Source organism: Panthera leo, chromosome D2, assembly GCF_018350215.1.
Source record: "Panthera leo isolate Ple1 chromosome D2, P.leo_Ple1_pat1.1, whole genome shotgun sequence".
NCBI classification, from domain to species: domain Eukaryota; kingdom Metazoa; phylum Chordata; class Mammalia; order Carnivora; family Felidae; genus Panthera; species Panthera leo.
In genome coordinates, this window is record NC_056689.1 from 42,300,126 (window position 1) to 42,318,585 (window position 18,460).

The 18,460-nt window shown below is 45.7% G+C and overlaps 1 protein-coding gene across 1 annotated transcript; it reads left to right on the forward strand.

Moving 5' to 3' along the window:
- The first annotated feature begins 9,656 nt into the window (after positions 1 to 9,656).
- On the forward strand, positions 9,657 to 18,129 carry CD2H10orf99 (chromosome D2 C10orf99 homolog). Its single transcript, XM_042908466.1, has 3 exons — positions 9,657 to 9,848; positions 11,693 to 11,782; positions 17,080 to 18,129. Exons 1-3 carry the CDS (start codon positions 9,779 to 9,781, stop codon positions 17,163 to 17,165), a joined length of 246 nt encoding a protein of 81 aa, XP_042764400.1. The 5' UTR covers positions 9,657 to 9,778; the 3' UTR covers positions 17,166 to 18,129.
- The last annotated feature ends 331 nt before the right edge of the window (positions 18,130 to 18,460 follow it).

Below are 18,460 nucleotides of genomic sequence, written 5' to 3' on the forward strand. Positions count from 1 at the left end.
GAGCATAGCTAGTCTTTCTTCATGAACTATATCAATCAAAACTATAATGGGCAAAGTGCTTTGTTAGAGTTTCCCCCAGCAGACTTTTCCTTCTCTTCTGCATGGGCGATTACTTGACTGTTGTGATATTGGTAAGTTTTTTTGATACAGAAGAGTTATTTTTGGAAGTTCTTAATGAATGAAATAAGTGTGTATGATTATTGAGATGATTGGTGTTTTTGACAAATATTTATTACAGTAATCCAGAAGTAACTATTCTAACCACCTCAAATTACATAGAATGCTTATTTCTGAATTAATAAATGTTCCAGCCAGGTGGTGATTGGTCTGTAATTTTTCCAGCTGAACCATACACATACTATTTGGATAGAGGATTTGTTTCATGTGCTGTCTTACCCTAGTATGTAGAGTACAGTGTGATTATGACCACAACACGTACAGCCAGACTGCCTTTAATTGAACCCCACTTCTTCCACTCATTTCTTATGTGACCTTGGGCAAATTACTTAATCTCTCTGTGCCCATTTTTGAAGATGGTAACAGAACCTCCCTCCTAGGATTGAGGTTCTGAAATGTGTGGGCATTTAGCTCTATAAATGCTTCAGCTGCGGGTTAGGGGGTCAGGATGAGTGTTGTCTTGAGAAAAATCTTAAGTGCCAAATTCTGTTTTTTCCCTTCTCTACTTTAGTTCCTATACAATGTCAGTGTGGTCTTAAAGGTCTTGTCTTCAGTCACATTTTAGAATCCAAAGTTTATATCCCTATGTTAGGGTGGTATCACATAAAACAAGATGCTATAATTTCAACAATGGGTATCAGGCAGAAGTTTATTTAGAAAAATAAGGTACGTCTTTTTTTTGTTTTTAGTTTATTTTTCAGTTTAGTTTATCACAGCACTTTTTCTGACTTTGCTAAGACAAGGAAGACTGCAGTATAAAAAGTGAGTTATATAAAATGTGAATACTTACAAAATAAAATACTATGATCTAAAGTGATTAAAAAAAAAAAAAATCACTGGTTCCTGGACTCCATTAACATGCCATCAAGGTCTTTACTTCACATTCCTAACAGGGAAGAGTGAAGACCTGCACATGGATAGGCTTTAGGCAAAAAAGAAAAATATCTGTTCTTTATGTTCTAAAACATCCCCTGAAGCGTTACAGGATAACCGAGATACATATTTAAAAATAATCACACAGGTGGCACCTGGGTGTCTCAGTTAAGCATCTGACTCTTGATTTTGACTTAGATGATGATTTCACAGTGCGGGAGATAGCATGGAGCCTGCCTGGGATTCTCTCTGCCCCTCCCTGCTCCAAATAAATAAACATTAAAAATAATAATCACCGTGGATGGAACTGGAGAGTGTGATGCTAAGTGAAATTAGCCATACAGAGAAAGACAGATACCATATGGTTTCACTCTTATATGGATCCTGAGAAACTTAACAGAAACCCATAGGGGAGGGAAAGGGGAAAAAAAAAAAGAGGTTAGAGTGGGAGAGAGCCAAAGCATAAGAGACTGTTAAAAACTGAGAACAAACTGAGGGTTGATGGGGGGTGGGAGGGAGGGGAGGGTGGGTGATGGGTATTGAGGAGGGCACCTTTTGGGATGAGCACTGGGTGTTGTATGGAAACCAATTTGACAATAAATTTCATATATTTAAAATAATAATAATCACAAGGCACTTGGGTGACTCAAGTACGTTAGGCATCTGACTTCAGCTCTGGTCATGATCTCACAGTTTGTGAGTTCGAGTCCCGCATCAGGTGGACTTGAGCCCTGCTTCAGATGAGCCCTGCTTCTGTGTCTCTCTGTCTCTCTCTGTCCGTTGTCACTTGTGCCCTCTCTAAAAAAATCAAAAAATAAAGGCCCTTTTGGTTTTAGAATGGTATCCTAAACATTCAGTCAGAAAACAGGAGTGTGGTGGGGTACCTGGTTAGCTCAGTTGGTTGAGCATCCGACTCTTGATTTCAGTTCAGGTCACGATCTCACGGTTCATGGGCTTTCTACTGACAGCACGGAGCCTGCTTGGAATTCTCTGTCTGCCTCTCCCACTTGCGCGTACACTCTCTCTCTTTCAAAATAAATTTTAAATAAACACTTAGAAAAATCATGTGTGTCAGGTACCATGGTGCCTGAACCCAGGGGAAACATGGTCCATTAGTGAACAAAGCTTTTTGTTTCTAAGGTGTGCCAGGAGGAAGTCTTCCAAGAGAAAACAATTATTTCAGCACATAGTAAAGGGAGGGTGTTTGACACAGCCTGAGTATGATGGAGGAAGAGTAGGAAAGCAGGGAAGGATGCCAAGAAATGGCAGTTCCCTGGAATCCTGATTTCCTGCTCACAACAGGTGTGTGTGTTCTGTGCCAGGACCTCGAACCCTTGAATGTTTTCTACATACTTGAAAATATTAGAACGTGGGAAGAAAGGCAGGCGTGTTTCCTTTAAAATTGTTCATCTGGACAGGGGGTGTGTGTCCATGTTAAAGTTCTTGAAACTGAGTGATACCCAAGATTTGTATCATTCCAGTATGGCAGGAGGGTACAGATACGCTGTTAATTGCCAATGATTCAGTTGTATTATTTACTTATTGTATGCTAAGTCCTTTACATAAATCATAAGATTACTTTGGGCTAGGTACTTGATATCCCCATTTTCCAAGGAGTAAGCTGAAGCCCACAAAAGTTCGATATTTGCACAAGGTCCTATGGCTGGCAAGAAGGGGTAGAGTCGAACATCTTAGTCAATCAAGCTGGAAAGTTCGATGGATGCCACAGGGCTGAAATCCTGTTTGAGAATCAAAAGCGCTGTACAAATTAAATAGGTTGAGATTTTGCTAAAAATGCTTAGAGTGTTAGAATGTTAGTGTTTATCCAAAAAAAAAAAAAAATTAAAAAAAAAAGGGGACACCTGGGTGGCTCAGTCGGTTAGGCGTCCGACTTCGGCTCAGGTCATGATCTCACAGTTCGTGGGCTCTGTGCTGACATATTAGAGCCTGGAGCCTGTTTCAGATTCTGTGTCTCCCTCTCTCTCTGACCCTCCCCCGTTCATGCTCTATCTCTGTCTCAAAAATAAACAAACATTTTTAAAAAATGAAAAAAAAGTTAGTGTTTATCAAAAGGGATTGGTCCCAGTATCTGAAGAATAAATGGTAATCATGTTTTACTTCCCCAGATCCTATTTGTTATATCTAGTACCATAAACTCCTTTACTCAATTGCTTGGTCAAACGATTTTTTTAAGGTCAATGTAATCAGTAAGATGGAGTTCTCCCTAAATACACTCAATTTAGCTAGCAGTCAGAATGGAAGCCATTTTTCAGGAAAAGATGAAAGCTATCACCTTGAAGACTTGGCCTTTTGTAAAGGAGTTCGGGAAACTGGAGAAAGTTCCCCCAGTATAACACTTGAAAATTGCAAAAGGAGCAGCATATTGTGCCAGAAGCAGATGAAATCAATTAGGGAAGAGGGATTGTATGGGCCATTCTAGCCAGTTAGCCTGAGGGCAGGTGTGCACAGTCTGTCCCCCTCTGCCTCAGCATTTCATTCTGCCTCACTCCTAGCTTTTATTTGTATTGCTTCCTCACTGGTGGGGTGTTCTCCTAAGGGGCCACCGAGTCTCATAGGTGGTGGGGGTATTGCAGCCTCACTGGATCTAGAAATAGAGAATTGATATTTTCTAGCAGGACCAAATTGACATTCATGCTCACACATGAGCACACAAGTTTAGGAACAATTTTTGAAAATTTAAGACAGATGCTTTCCACTGAGTACTTTGTAAAAGTTGCCTAATCACCTGTATATGTCAGCTAGCCACCATCATACGTCTTTCCTTGTGTGTGAACCACCTGGGCTGCTCACCTGTATGCCCCAGAGTGGTTTTACATAGCATCACTGAGCTTCGTGAAACAAGATTTATGTGATGATTTCATAGGAAGGGTGTTTGTTCTAGGTCTTAATTTTTATTTGCTCATTAGTCATGTTGCCTCAATACCAAGAGCTTTGTTTTTTATACTTCATTTCTGAATTAATATGGATTTTTTGCAAAACTAAACGATCTTAAAATCAGTGGCATTTTAGAATTAAAAAACATTCCAGTAGTTGATTTTCCCATTTCTAATAATTCATTGTCCTATAAGAACGGGGAACTGAAGGATTATCTTTCCATAATTGTAGCGACTTTTACTGATGATTTAGAGGAAATCTTCCACAAGAGGATACAAATTAGCCCCACCCAGTTACGTAAGTCATGCAGGTTGAATGGACTGATTTCCCAGCAATGCAAAAATGCTTCCAAAGCAGGACTAGTGGGAGTTGAGAAAGCATTAGTGGTTTGATGTGATCTAACTTCATAAAGGAGAGTGAGGGATTTGATAGGTTCAGTTTGCTATTCTGAAGGAATTAACTCTACCAACTGTGGGGGGGAACAAAGATGAATGAGAAACTTTCTGCCCTGGCGTCATAGCTGGGCTTGAAAAATCTGTAAAACAGCATCTGATAGACAGAAGCAGTGGGTAGTAGCCAGGAGAAATCTGCGAGTGAAAGAAGGCCACTGGCCCTGCTGACCTTTGAGCAGTGAATGTTGGAGACAGAAGGTCTCCAGTGGGAAATTTAGGGCCCAAACACAAGTCACTCTTCTAGGAGCTTAAGTCAACAGAGCCCTCTATTAGGTACCATGTAGGTCAAAAGTGAGAAATAGCGACAAATGACCCAAGGTAATTGTAAAGTCATCTAGAAACTACAAAAACGTTATCCAGACTAATTGCTACAGGAGTTCAGAGAAAGGGGGCAGTTGAGTGCGTGCCCACAGGAATGTAGGTGTCCACACACACCAGCACAGAGCTTGGTGCCTGGAGGAGGCTCCTTGCTTGAGGGAAGGGGGATGTTTGGGCAGCCCCGACATGCAGCATCATGGGAGGTATCCTGCCCTACTTGCTGGGAGCCCAGCCTTCTCTGCTTGCAAACCAAACGTGCTTGTGACTCTGCTGGTGTGCTCACAAATTGTCACCCTTACCATACTGGGTGCCTCAGGAAAGATGGGAGTATTGTCACCTACTTCACTGAAGTAGAAGAGTCATGTACAAAGAAGTTGGGGAAATCATGACAAGATTTTCACAGTTGTTAATTCTGAGTAGGAAAAAAATGGCATTTGGTAGGAAAATGGGGTGTTGTGTATCTTTGCCAATATATTATAGCTGCCCCTAAGCAATTTTTTTTCAAAAGGAAATTACTTCTGGAAAGAAAGTACATTGGAAAACCCTAAAAGAAGCTTCTCAGATTTTAGGAACTTAGTGGAAAGACCCAGAAAGCAGAACATGTCTCCACACTGCGGCCTTTGGCACGTCTCCTTTCAGACAAGCTGGACCCAGAGCCTTCGAGGTCCCTGTAGCCCTGACACGCTGCGTCCACAACAACAGGCTTGAAGCTGACGCCAGGATGACAGCTCCGGCTGCACCTCGAACACCCGCCCTGTCCCGGTGATGCTAGATGGGGGGGTGAGAATACAGAAAGGTGACACCTCTCTTCTGGGAAGCCTGCTGCCAAACCTGCAAGGCGCAGAACAGACGCTGACAAACAGGATTCATCCCAACTCTGCGGTTCTCTCGGCTTTAAGCACTGGCAAAAGTGGACAACCCTGGCATTGCCCTCCCTCCTGCCGCCCAATTCTCTCACAATTGTTTTCCCGGTCCTCACCCTCTTGGTCAAATTTCACGTTTGTAATGGGCCTGCTCTCAGTCATTTAGACCTGAATTTCAGTGTCTTTTTTTTTATTTTTTTATTTTACCTGAATCGAGGCAAGAAAAGACAACCATTGTTCTGCGTTAAAAAAGCGTCATACATCCTTGAACACAAGTGGGAGGCTGGTATTGTTTTGGACACCGGATGCTGTTGACAAAGGGAAGGAAAGCTATGTACCTGTCTTCTGGTAATGGTGCACCTAATCTAACAATTATTTCCATGTAGAACGACACTTTAGCATTACCCTCTCATCCAAAGAATCTGTTTCTCTCCAGCTTCAGCTACTCTTTTACTGAGAAACAGAGAAGTTGAGCAATTTGTCCAGGTTCGCACAGGCTAAGACATGGCAGAGCTCTGGTTAGAGCTTGGACCCCGAGGCTCTAGAGTATAGAGGAGGTAGGAAGACAGAAATTGTGCACAGGGGTTCTGAGTCCCCGGCTCCAGGCTGAAACCACGGGGCAGGTGTGAGGTGATGGGGGCAAAGGGCCCGGAACTCCAGACACACAGAGACAGAGACAGGAAAGCAGCCAAGGGATTATTCCTATCAGGTAGTGGCCTCACAGTTATTCCTGTACCCACATGAGTGGCCACAGGATAAAAAAGACCTTGCCTTCTAGTCTCCCCAAGGTGCCTTTGTGGTGTGGAAAAGGTGACATTCCAGCATAACTCCCACGGAAGGGCCCGAGGCCTGCTGACAGCCACCGTGGTGAGGTAGGGTAGCCCACAGTCCTGGCTACAGGGAGATAGCCTACCCCCAGAGAAAGGACGGTGGGAGGATGCATAGCATTGGTGAGAACCCAGAGGACCAGTGAGGGCAGAGGTAGAAGGAACACTGCCTGCATTTACCAGTCTTATTCCAGTAGCAAGAGGCAGTGAGCTGGAGGCTTATGAGGAAGTTCGGGTTAATTGTAAAAAATAGAGGGAGCTATTGGTTTCTTGTACAATTTGCGGGCGGCAGGTAAGCTAAATAGCAACGTGGGTTATTTTCGACTACTTGTGAGCTCTCACGGAACCAACGTTAGGAAAAAAACCTCAGCTTTGGAGTCAGGCTGAGCTGGTTCCAGGTGAGAAGTTGCCATGGGTGTTTTTGTGAGGGGAAAGAAAACCTCACTTTCCCTTGTTGCAAGATGAAAATTCAGTGCCTGCCTCCCTGGGGTTGGTGGGTGGGAGGATTAAATAAGACAGCTGAGGATCACAACAGTGTCTGGCTCCTTCCTCTATTGTAAAGTGATCTGCAATTTGCTAAGCAAATAAAGGAGGGAGAGTCATTTCTGATCAATTACAGGATTCATAAAACACGTTTGGAAAAAAAGTGTGGCAACCAAGAGTAAAGTGTGGGACACAGGCCAAAAATGTTCTACCTGTAAAGGGTGGGGACGCGCCAGGCATTTTCCTAATTGACCTTAGAAATCACAAATTTGACTTGAAATTTTTTTCTTCCTTGTAAATTTCCCTGAGTGTCGGATATGTCTCCGGAGACTTCTCAGGAAGGCTTCCAAGTGTTTCAAAATCATCTTTAGGTAATTTATTCAAAGCCTCAAATATTATTTTTTGTACCCAAACTGCATATGCTTAAAACTAACAGGTGTTCCTGTTAAAATGCTTCTCATTTTCACTTCTCACAACCCAACATGAGATTTCAAATATTCTAAAGAGCCAGAGGTGTTTCTTCCTTTTTTAAAGTAAGAAGTTGACAACTATCCTTGAAATGTTAAAAAAAAAAAAAAAAAAAAAAAAAAAAAACCAGCAGCTGAAAATTTGCGTACAGTGATGGTCTCTGGGGAGTGGGGTTTGGGGGGAAACTGATACTTTATACCCGGTGTTATCTAAATTAGTGCGGGCATAGATAGATTGCTTCGGCAATTTTTCATAAGCATTCAAAAATCAGGGTGGAATTCTGACATCTGAATCTATTCTTCCCGTTTAAACATATGTTCCCAGGAATAGCTGCAAATCTCTGAATCCTATGTGTGAGTGGCTAAGGAACAGAGCCCTGGAGACAGCCAGTTTTGCTGGCCCTTAGCTGTGTGGTAGGTACCCTTACAGCTCTGATCTGTGGTGAGAAAAAAGCTGTGTTGAGAACCTAACGTCTTTCTCTGACTCCGCAGCCGAGTGGCAGAGGGTCCTGAGAAATCCAAACAAACCTCCCTCTTCACTAGCCTGAGAGTCTGATTTCTGCACCACTGCTAAGCAGTTAGAGTTCAGATTTGGCCTAATCCCTGTCCCCTTTGGCAGATAGGTTGCTCTTTTCTCCTCTGATGACACTTTGCCAAAAGCAAACAGGAACCATGCCAATGCAGAGACTACCTATTACAACAGGTAACGGGTGAGTGGTAGCCAAACGTAAGCTGTTGACCAACTTGGTGGTGACCCCCCAAATGACCTCACATAAAAATAAAACAGTGGCATTAGTCCTTGATGTAGACCATGGATACAATCCTGATTACAGGAAGCATCGTTGGGAAACCGCTGACTTTATGGACCTGTACCATGGCCTTTGAGAACAGTGTGCTGGTTGTCAAATGCAGGCTGAGGACAAGTCCCACCCTCTTCCTGGCCCTTTCCAAAAGTGGCTGCTCCAAAGGCTCTCCTAAGGCACCTGGAGTTGTCCCTGGTAGGCCCCACGGGGTCTCCCTGACCGTACCCTCTGCTATGGCCACTGCATGCTCAGCACAGCCTTCAGGATTCAGAGCACAGCTTGGAAAGGGAATCAGGCAGGGGCTGGGCAGGTGCCTAACATGATATGACATGTGGTTCTTAAGCCCAGCAGCCCAACCAGTTTCTTTGTGTGGATGTGAATGCATAAAAGCTGACTTTAAAAAGATATCCCCAACTACTGATTTGCTCACCAAACTGTCCCAACACATGGTCTAAATTGTATCTCCAATCTCTAGCAAGAGAGGAGGGCCAGTGGAGCGCAACTGTTAGCCAGTCTCAGGCAGCAGGGAATGTCTCGATTGGCTGCCAGGAACCAGCAAGATCCTGGGGGAGCTGAACCAGACACTGGCATCTTCCCTTGTGCCCTTCAAAGCTGGAAACCAGACAGCCAGTTGTCTAGAAGGGCACACTCATTAAGGCAAAGGACAGATGGCCATGATACCACAAGGGCAAACACAAATTCTGAGTATCTGCATGGCTTGCCTCCACCAACAGAAGCTCCCTGAGGTCAGGCCCAGCATCTTCCATGTCTCCCGGGCCAAGTGCATGGCCTAGCCCACAGAATACGTTCAGTGAACAGGTGACAAGCAGCCTTCTGCACCCACTGGCAGACTCTTCCCTATGGCCACCCTTGTAAGATGTTTGCTTCTCCACACATTTCCTCAGGCTGATCTTCTACCTGAAGTGCCCTTTCACTTCATCATAAACATCCATCAAGGTCCAGCTGCAGCCCCACCCCCTTAACAGCTATATCGATATCCACCACGTCGCACATGGCCTCTCACACATGCCCTCGCTCATGCTTGTGCCCATTTCATGGATGGGAAGCAGACTCAGAAGCATTCAGTGGCAAGTTCCAGGGTCACACTGCTGATAAATCCTGTGCAAAGCAAGAGCTCAAACCCACGTCATCTGATTCCAGGGTCTCTGCTCCCTACATTTCACCAATTGCTTAGAAGTCCTCCCTGAGGTTTGCAGAGTTTTATGGTCCTCCTGCCCCATCTTAGGAATGAGCAGGAAGATCTGTGTGTGATGGAATTATTACTGACACTAAAAGTTAACGTTCAACACTGGGAAGTGGCCCTTCCCTGGCAGGGGTTTGCCACTCTGACCACTGAAGCCAGCTCTGGGAGCTCCCGTGGCCGGGCATTTATAGCTCTGTGTGTTACAGTTCACTAAATACTCTCAACTTCTCGAAAAGCTGGTTTTTTCCTCTTGGGAGCGGCTGACTCTACCCTTTATGAGAATTGCAAGCCTGCTGGTGCCCTGCCCATTGGGAAACACCTCACTCTGTCACTCTATAAATGTCTGAGGTGGCCCCAAGGGAGGACTTGTGCGGCACCGCTGTCTCCCCAGGACGTGAAGTTCCCACCACCCCACCATGAGGTTTCTAGTCCTCTCCAGATTGCTCTGCATCTTGCTCCTCTGCTTCTCCATCTTCTCCGTGGAAGGTAGGGCTGTCCCCGCAAAGTGCTGGTTCCCAAGCAGGGAATGCAGGGCCTGGGAAGGTTGGAATCAGAAAATGTTGGGGGGCAGGCCCCCAGCAGGCAGTCCTGGGCCTGGGAAGACAGGCTCTCACTCCTGAATCTGTAGCACCTCTGTATACAGTGGCGGCACCAAGGGGTGGCCTGGGAACTTTAGACCCCACGATCTCCATCCGTAGCTCCAGTTCCCCCAAACCCACACACCAGCTATGTGAAGGTGATGTTTACCATGCAAACATGCAACCTCCTGGCAAGATTCTTGCACCTAAATCCTACCTAGCTAGAAATTCTAGAGCCACTCTCTTGTACTCGTACCATGCCTGTAGTACGGTGAATTTTGTGGAGACTGTGTGAGTCTGAGCATCCCAGCAAACAGCTGCAACAGATGATATGAGTACAGTGTGGTGGTGGTTGGGGGGGTGGGGGAGGCATGTTTGTATGTGTTTAGAAGTGGGGGAGATGTTCCCTGTACCTCAGTGGATATGAATGTTTAGCACTCCTGCCTTTGTTTCATTCAGGTTAGCTATTTTGAGCTTTTTCTCTTGCCTAACTCTCTAGACACTGCCTACTTTTATTATTTTTTTAAGGCAATTATGGTTAAGAGACTCTTAAATACTGAGAACAAACTGAGGGTTGATGGGGGGTGGAGGAGAGGGGAAAGTGGGTGATGGGAATTGAGGAGGGCACCCCTTGGGATGAGCACGGGGTGTTGTATGGAAACCAATTTGACAATAAATTATATGTTAAAAAAAACTAAAAAATAAAAAAGTACCATCCCTATCAAAAAAAAAAGCATTTATGGTTATTTTAACATTTATTGGAGTTGGGAGCATAGACAAATAAATAGATAGGGTTGAAAAACACCCATATCTTCATGACTCAGGAATATAGCCATGTTTAACATTTTATTTCTTTTCAATATTGCAGACAAGCATTTTTGGTAATTGATATATCTCTATATATTAAACATTATATCTTTTTAAAATCACTATATTATTATATAATCACCAAAAATATTTACTGTTAAAATTATTCTGGAAGCATTTACACCAAAATGTCAACAGTAGTCATCTCTGAGCAGTAGGATGATAGGAAGTATTTGTTTTCTGAACTTTCTGCAGTGAACATTGCTGCATATGTAATACAGAAAACAGTGATTAGAATTCCTCATAAACACAGTCCAAAGCAATGCAGTTTATCAGACCTCTATTTGGGGGCATGCTAGACGTTGCCACTGTTACCTTAATGACAATTCAGTGAATATGAATACCTTTCCCCATAAAGTTTCTAAAACATTTAGGAGTATTTCTGGCATATTCTCCAAATAGTATTATTTAAGTAATATTTTTAGGTATAACTTGCCATCAAGTGTGCTATGATGAATTTCATGCTTAGACATGTAGATGGTTCATAATTTTGCACTATTTTAAGTATGTGGTAAGAGCATATGCGTATGTAAAACATTCCTTGTATTTAAGATTATTTTCTTAGGCTAGATTGCCAAAGGGAGAATATCAGGTCAAAGGGCATAGATACTTTGAGTGAGAATGCTGTGTTTTGGACAGGGACATGAGGAAGAGAGTATCTGCCCACAATGACTTTGTTATTTCTGAAAAATAAATCACCTCCAGGCCCACCCTTTCCCCAGGCCCTCCCACAGCCTGGCTCTTCCTGAGTTTCCTTCAATAAATATCCCTGACCTTTGTACCTTGGGAGCGGAGGCTGACTCAAGTCATTTGTACACAGATCCAACCTCATGGTGTCCCCAACACACTAAGGAAGGGTCTCTGCCCCTCTGTGTCTACCCTCAGGGAGAAGGCATTCTAGGCATCTTGCCAAGCCCCGGAAAGGCAAGCTTTGCTGTTCCCGAGTTCCTAGTCCTGTCCCGACGGCCCAGAAAGGTAAGCACCCTGTCCAGATGGTAAGAGGCTCTGGGGAGGCCATGGGACAGGCCGTATATGTGGATCAGCCCTCACCTGTGCCTGGCACAGAAGGGCCACAGCAGATGTGATCTTGGCCTCATGGAGCTTCCGCTCTAGTGTGGAAAAATGCAAAATTAATCATTTTGAACTGAATACGTTCTGTCAAGAGAAGAACAACATGCAATTAGAAAACGGTACTGGGAACACCCCCGGCCTGGGTGGGAGGCATCAGAGGAGGCCGCATTTGAGACCTGAAGAAAGGCAGGGAGACAGAGGGGAGGGTTCAGGCAGGGGAAGCAGCAGGCATGGAGGCCTGAGATGGGCAGGAGGGAGCCACGGAAGACAGAGAGGCTGGTGAGTTGCAAGGTGTTCATGGAAGCTACTACCCAAGGTAGGGCTGGACTCGTGAGCTGCCACATGAGGAAAGGTGACCAGTGGGTGGATGGGACTCCCAGGCTCAGAACATGCCAGAGATGAGGGCAGGCAGCATGCGTCCCAGGAACCAGGCTGGAGGTGCAGAGCCAGGGTGAGGCCTGGAGGAACAAGACTGCCCTCTCCCACAAGGCCCCCGGGGGCCCCGGCTGATGAGGGAGACAGCCCCGAAGGAGGCTGCAGGTACCCAGCTCCCAGCACTGGCCCAGGCTGAGGGCCAGCTGGTGCATGGGAGTGGCCTGGGTGTGAAGTTAGCACTAGGAGACTTCTGCTGGCCTTGGGTAGGAGGGCCCCACAGCCTGGTGCAGGCAGCCCCCCAGGGAAAGGTGCAGAGCCTAGAGCCAGCCAGGCCTGACACTAATCCAAGGGTCCTGCCCCCGATTCTCCGCAGCTAAGGTCTGAGAAGGCCCCAGTCCTGCTGGCACCTCTGAGACCATGGCCCAGGGAGCCCATGACCAGAGCCAGGTCCTCCCACCCATCCCCCAATCCCACCAACTACCAAGAGTCCTGTGCACAAAGCGGGAGCTTGGGTATGAAGGACAGGGAGAGAGAGAGAGACAGCACTCCTTAGCCTCTGGCCACCTCTCCAGAGAGGCTGACAGCCCCTCCCTCCAGACTGGCATCACATCCAGCTGCGGTAAAAATAACCCGTTCTCACACCCTGCACCCAAGTGTGAAGCACCCGCCCAGGAAAGGTGAGAGAAAGTGCACTGACAGGCTGACTGCAGCTCTGTTCTCCTCTGAGGCCCCAGCCTGGTGAAGGAGGAGTGTTTCCATGAAAGAAATAAGGCAAAGCCAAGGGAAGGGAGAGCTAAGAGTCCCTCCCTACTGAATAAGTCCATCCCCAAACCCTTCCCCAAGATGGATGCACTCACAGGAAGTAAAACGACGTTAGGGATGTGCGTGCACATACACACACATGCACACACGCACACACAGATCCTAGGAAACACAGCCAGTTAACTCCTTGTGCCCAGTACAGGGCAGCTGTTTTGTTACTCACTCAACACTTTAGAATAATCGAGGTGCACGGATTCCATGTTGACTCTGGATTTCTTTCAGTGTACGTACATATTTTTAATTCTGTTGCAGAAATTTGCAAACAACTTAGAACAAAAAGAGAAAAACAAACATTTTTATCAGGTCCTTATTGTACAATCTCATTTAAATCTTTGGAACCACATCAGGGAAACATTGTCACCATTTTACACTTTGGGAAACTGAGGCTCAGAAAGAATCTGAGGCAGAGCCAGGAGCCCGGATGTGTCTACCTCTTTCCACTACAACAAACTGCCTCCTCCATAGAGAGCAGGTCCTGCAGCATGCTTGTGAAGACAAGCGCATTCCCAAGACCTTAGACTTCCCCAAAGCAAAGCGCCATCTGGGTTGGAATCCCAGCTCCACCACCTGCTAGCTGTGTGCCCTTGAGCAGGTCGCCCAGCTCTGCTAAGCCTCAATCTCCTCACCTGTGAAAGGGTACGATCCCAGACTCTACCTTGCCAGGCTATGGTAAGAAGACAGTGAAGTCATGACTATAGCCAGGCATTACCCCCTAAACATGCCTGCTGGGGAAGTCAGAGCCCTGCCAGGGCGCCTGAAGCAGGAGGCCAGAAATTTCAACACTGAAATCCAAGGTCTGTGCCTTCTTGCCCAGGCTTGGTGGTTCCACCCACCATTTTCTGGGCCTGATCCTGGGGCCGGGTCATCAACAACAGAGCTGCTGAGCGTGCCAAACTCTGGGAATGTGGCCTCTGTACTCTGGGCCCCCGGTGTATAAGAGTGTCTGCCTACCTGTCCAAAGAGAAAATAACCAACGGTGTCTGGAGGATGTCCCTGGGCTGACAATACCAGTTAGACATACACATGCCAGTGTGGGACTCTTCAATGTAAAGTGTCTTTCCTGAGCCTTGGTTCACACATAAGTGCAGTGCCAGGCCTGTGGGGATGACAGGATGTGGCAGGTACAGGATCTTGGGTCGGTTCGACAAAACCATCACCAAAAGTCAGTGGGCTGAATTTACCACGTTTACTGATTTGCTAAACAAAGCTTTCTCCAAAGTATTTGAAAAGTTTGTGTCAATCTGTGTAGCAGCGTGTCATAGCAACATTTTTTTCGTGGAGTGTTCAGTTCGTTAACTCTTAGTGCTGGACAGGCATCAAGCTTAGGCGGGGGGCAGAATGACAGACCCCACCTAGGACCTCTGTCAGGCCATCCTCCTTCCAGGTGTCCTGAGGTTGTCGGTGAGGAAGCTCCTGGGCAAGACTGGGGAGGTCTTGTTTGAAGACCCCTGGAGCCTGAGAGTGTGCCCGCCCCTCCCACAGACTACCTGGGACCTGAGAGCTCTGTCCCACCCTCCCTGTTTTGAAGACAAGCAAAATTACTTGACCCACAGTGGGAGGTGGGGGAGAAGGGGCCCAGAGAGATTCCTCCCCCACCATGGGGTTATCCTTGTCTTCAGAAAGGGGCCCAGACTACAGAGACAAAGACTACCCATTGAGGACCACCAGCATGATTACTTGAGGGTTTTGGCAACTTTGCATGACAGCTGGGTTGAGACAAGAGCCAGTACAATGGACCCTGGAAGGGAAGACGTGAAGAGGGTGCCCCACCCATCCTATCCAGTGGACCAATCAGAGGGTCTCATATCTGTAGCCTTTCTCCTCCAGGGTTATATCCATTAGCCGTAGCTGCGTAACTAAAGACTCCCAACTTCAGTGGCCCAAACTACATGTATTCTCATTTTCCATGAATCTGCAGGTCAGCTGAACAGGCTCATTTATTCTTCCAAGGGTTGGATACAGCATCCTGCTGACCTTGGCTGGGCTCTCTCACATGTTTGGGGGCCAGTGGTCTGTAAGTCTTGGAGGGTCTCAGTTAGGCAACCGGACCTTCTTCCACACGGTCTCTCATCCTCCAACAGGCCAGCCCAAACTTCTTCACAGAAGCTACAGGGTTCCACCTATGTGAGTGAAAGCACCTAAGTACCTCAGAACTGGCCCACCTTTACCTCCGCTGCATTCAGCTGGCCAAAGGAACTCACCAGGGCAGCTCAGATTGAAGGAAAGGAGAAGCAGACCCCATATTTTGGTGGGAGGAGCTACAAAGTCACATTGCAAAAACAGGGTGGAGAATTGTGACTATGTGTGCAATAAGTCAACCACAGTATTTATTGTAGGAGCCAGAGAAGAGAGTCCTGGGGATCTGAGGAGGGTGGACAGAAGTTGCAAGCAGTGTTCAGGAAACCATGGTCCCCCATCAGAAATTCTAGTGGAAAATTCTCATGACATTATATTACTAGAAAAAAGTACTTTACACTGTACCATGATAGTACCATGACTATCACTGTTGGAAGATGAAAGCACTTTCAAATAGGAAGACAAAATACAAGGACAACTATACCAATGTTAGCACTTATTTATGATTGAGACATGAGGCTATGGATAAATTATAATTAAATTTATTTTTATAGCTGGTGGTTATATAGCAATTACTGTCTAACACTTACATCTGGTAACTCATTTAATCCTCACAATCTTAAGAGTTAGATAACATTACTACCCCCATTTTTACAGATGAGGAGCCAAAGCACAGAGAGGTTAAGTAACTTGTTGAAGGGCACACAGCTAGTAAGTAAGTGGTAGAGCTGGGGCTTTGAATCCGAACACTTTAGCTCCAGATTCTATGTTCTTTTTTTATTTCATTTCATTTTATTTTATTTTATTTTATTTTATTTTATTTTATTTTATTTTATTTTTTTAATGCTTATTTATTTCTGAGAGAGAAAGACAGAGTACGAGTGGGAGAGGGGCAGAGAGAGAGAGAGAGAGGGATACACAGAATCGGAAGCAGGATCCAGGGGATCCAGTGCTGACAGCACAGAGCGGGACTCGAACCCACGAACCGTGAGATCATGACCTGAGCCAGTTGGACACTTATCCAACTGAGCCAGCCAGGCGCCCCCAGATTCTATGTTCTTAACTATCATACCACCTTGCATATAGTAGTAATCTGGAAACAGAAGGGGGAAAAAAAAAGAATAGTCTCATCACAACAATTTAGTAATCTTCACATTCATTTGTGTTTCTTTTATTTTTTTTTCAGGCAACCATGTTTATCCAGTTTTATTTTTATTGTACCTCATTTTCTTACTTTTAAAATTAATGTTACATTGTGAGTATTTTCTTTCCTCTTGCTACAGTCTTCATAATCACAGAATTTTCTCACATTAAACATTTCCATCATGATGAGATACCATAAGATACCATACCTAACTTACCATTTCTCTACCAGAGAATATTCAGATTGTTTCCAGAAATTGTTTTTCTGGTATTAAAAACAAAACTATGAAGAACAGTTTAATGCATGCCGGTTCTTTTTTCTTGTGGATTATTCCTCCCATAAGTGGGACTGGTTTGTCAAGATGCAAACATAGCTTTGAGACACACATTGCCTGCAACTCGCAGTCCAGAAGGAAATAGCCCAAGGAGTCTGAGGGCCTGCAAGTGACGTGGGCAGACCCTCCTACTGCGGCCATCAGAAACCAGACCCTTCAACTTTAGTGGACTCCTGTTGACAAAGCCAGTTTGGCTCATAAGCCTCCTTCTCTCCATCTGATGCCAGTAAATCAGATTTCTCCCTGACAGGACTGAAATAACCTGAGCTGGTCATGTTTGCCATGAAAGGCCTTCCTTCTGGGTCTCCAGGAAGGAGATAAGATCTGATTCTTGCCTTGATTTTTGAAAACACTTTGCGTCTGGAAATGAATTAATTGTGTTCTCCCCTTTCTCCTCCCCCACTCTGCTTGGCTCTTGTCTTGTCTTACCTGCCCATTGCTCCTTCCCAGGGCGCCACGTGAGGATCTGCAGACAGTGCAAAGTCAAGCCAGGGTCCCGTACTTGGGTAGTACCTGGGGCTCTCCCGCAAGTGTAATGCTGCCCAAACAAGTCTGCACGCAAGTTGAGACCCTCATGCCCAGTGCCTGAGGCACCCAGAAGTCTCAGGTTCTCTCAGGATGCTCCTCTTGAAGCTGGGGCTGAGGGCAGAGATGCCAAGAGCCTTGGCCCAGGGAAGCTTCTGCCCATGAACCATAAGCCTCTTCTCTTAAAGACACAACATTTCTTCCCTGCTATGTTGGAATGTGCTCACGCTGCCTTTTTAGAAAAGCCTGAACCAGAATTTTCTGAAAACCACAACCTTGATACAAAGGTCAAAACGCTGGAATGCCTGTCTTGCTGTGTGGCCTTGGACAAGTAACTTAGCCTCTCTGGGTGCATGTTGGCTTCAGAGATGTAAAGTTCAGAGACCGAAAAACCCTCTAAGGAAGACCATCAGTCACTGGCACCAATGGGTTTCACTATGCTTTTCAACCTTCCCGGCAGTGAGCTGGGATGTTGTGGGGCTTCACCTTGGTCAGCAAGGGCCCTGAGAAAGTTCCGGAATTCTAGATGCTAGTCCCACTCATGCCCCCCACTTTCCGAGTTATTCAGGCTCAGCCCACCTGGCCTCAGTCCCCTCCTGGCCTCTACAGTGTTGACAGTCAAGATTCCACTGTGACTTTTGACAGCTACAAACTCAGACAATTCTGATCCTGCTAGGGAGCAGTGACCAAGACTGCATCCTAAGGTACACACAGCCCCTAACCGTCCCACATCCGATGGCCTCTGAAGGAACCCCTTCCTAACTTCCTGATGTGAATCTGCTGGAAAGAACATTGAAACAAAACAAACAAAAAACCCCAAATAATAAATAAATAAATAAATAAATAAATAAATAAATAAATAAATACACAAAATGCACATGCAACATCCATGTTTAAGAAAGTCAGTGACTGGGAGGCACTGGGTGGCTCAGTCGGTTAAGCGTCCGACTTGGGCTCAGGTCATGATCTCAGTGTTTGTGAGTTGGAGCCCCGCATTGAGCTCTCTGCTATCAGCACCGGGGCCTGCTTCGGATCTTCCGTCTCCCTCTCTTCTGCCCCTCTCCCTCTCTCTCTTTCTCTCTCTCAAAAATAAATAAACATTTAAAGCAACAACAACAACAAAAAGAAAAGTCAGTGATTGGTGTCCCCGGGTGGCTCAGTTGGTTAAGCATCCACTCTTGGTTTCAGCTCATATCATGATCTCATGGTTCATGAGATTGAGCCCAGAATCAGGCTCTGCTCTGTCAGTGTGCAGCCTGCTTGGGATTCTCTCTCTCTCTGCCCCTCCCCTGCTCACATGCACTCT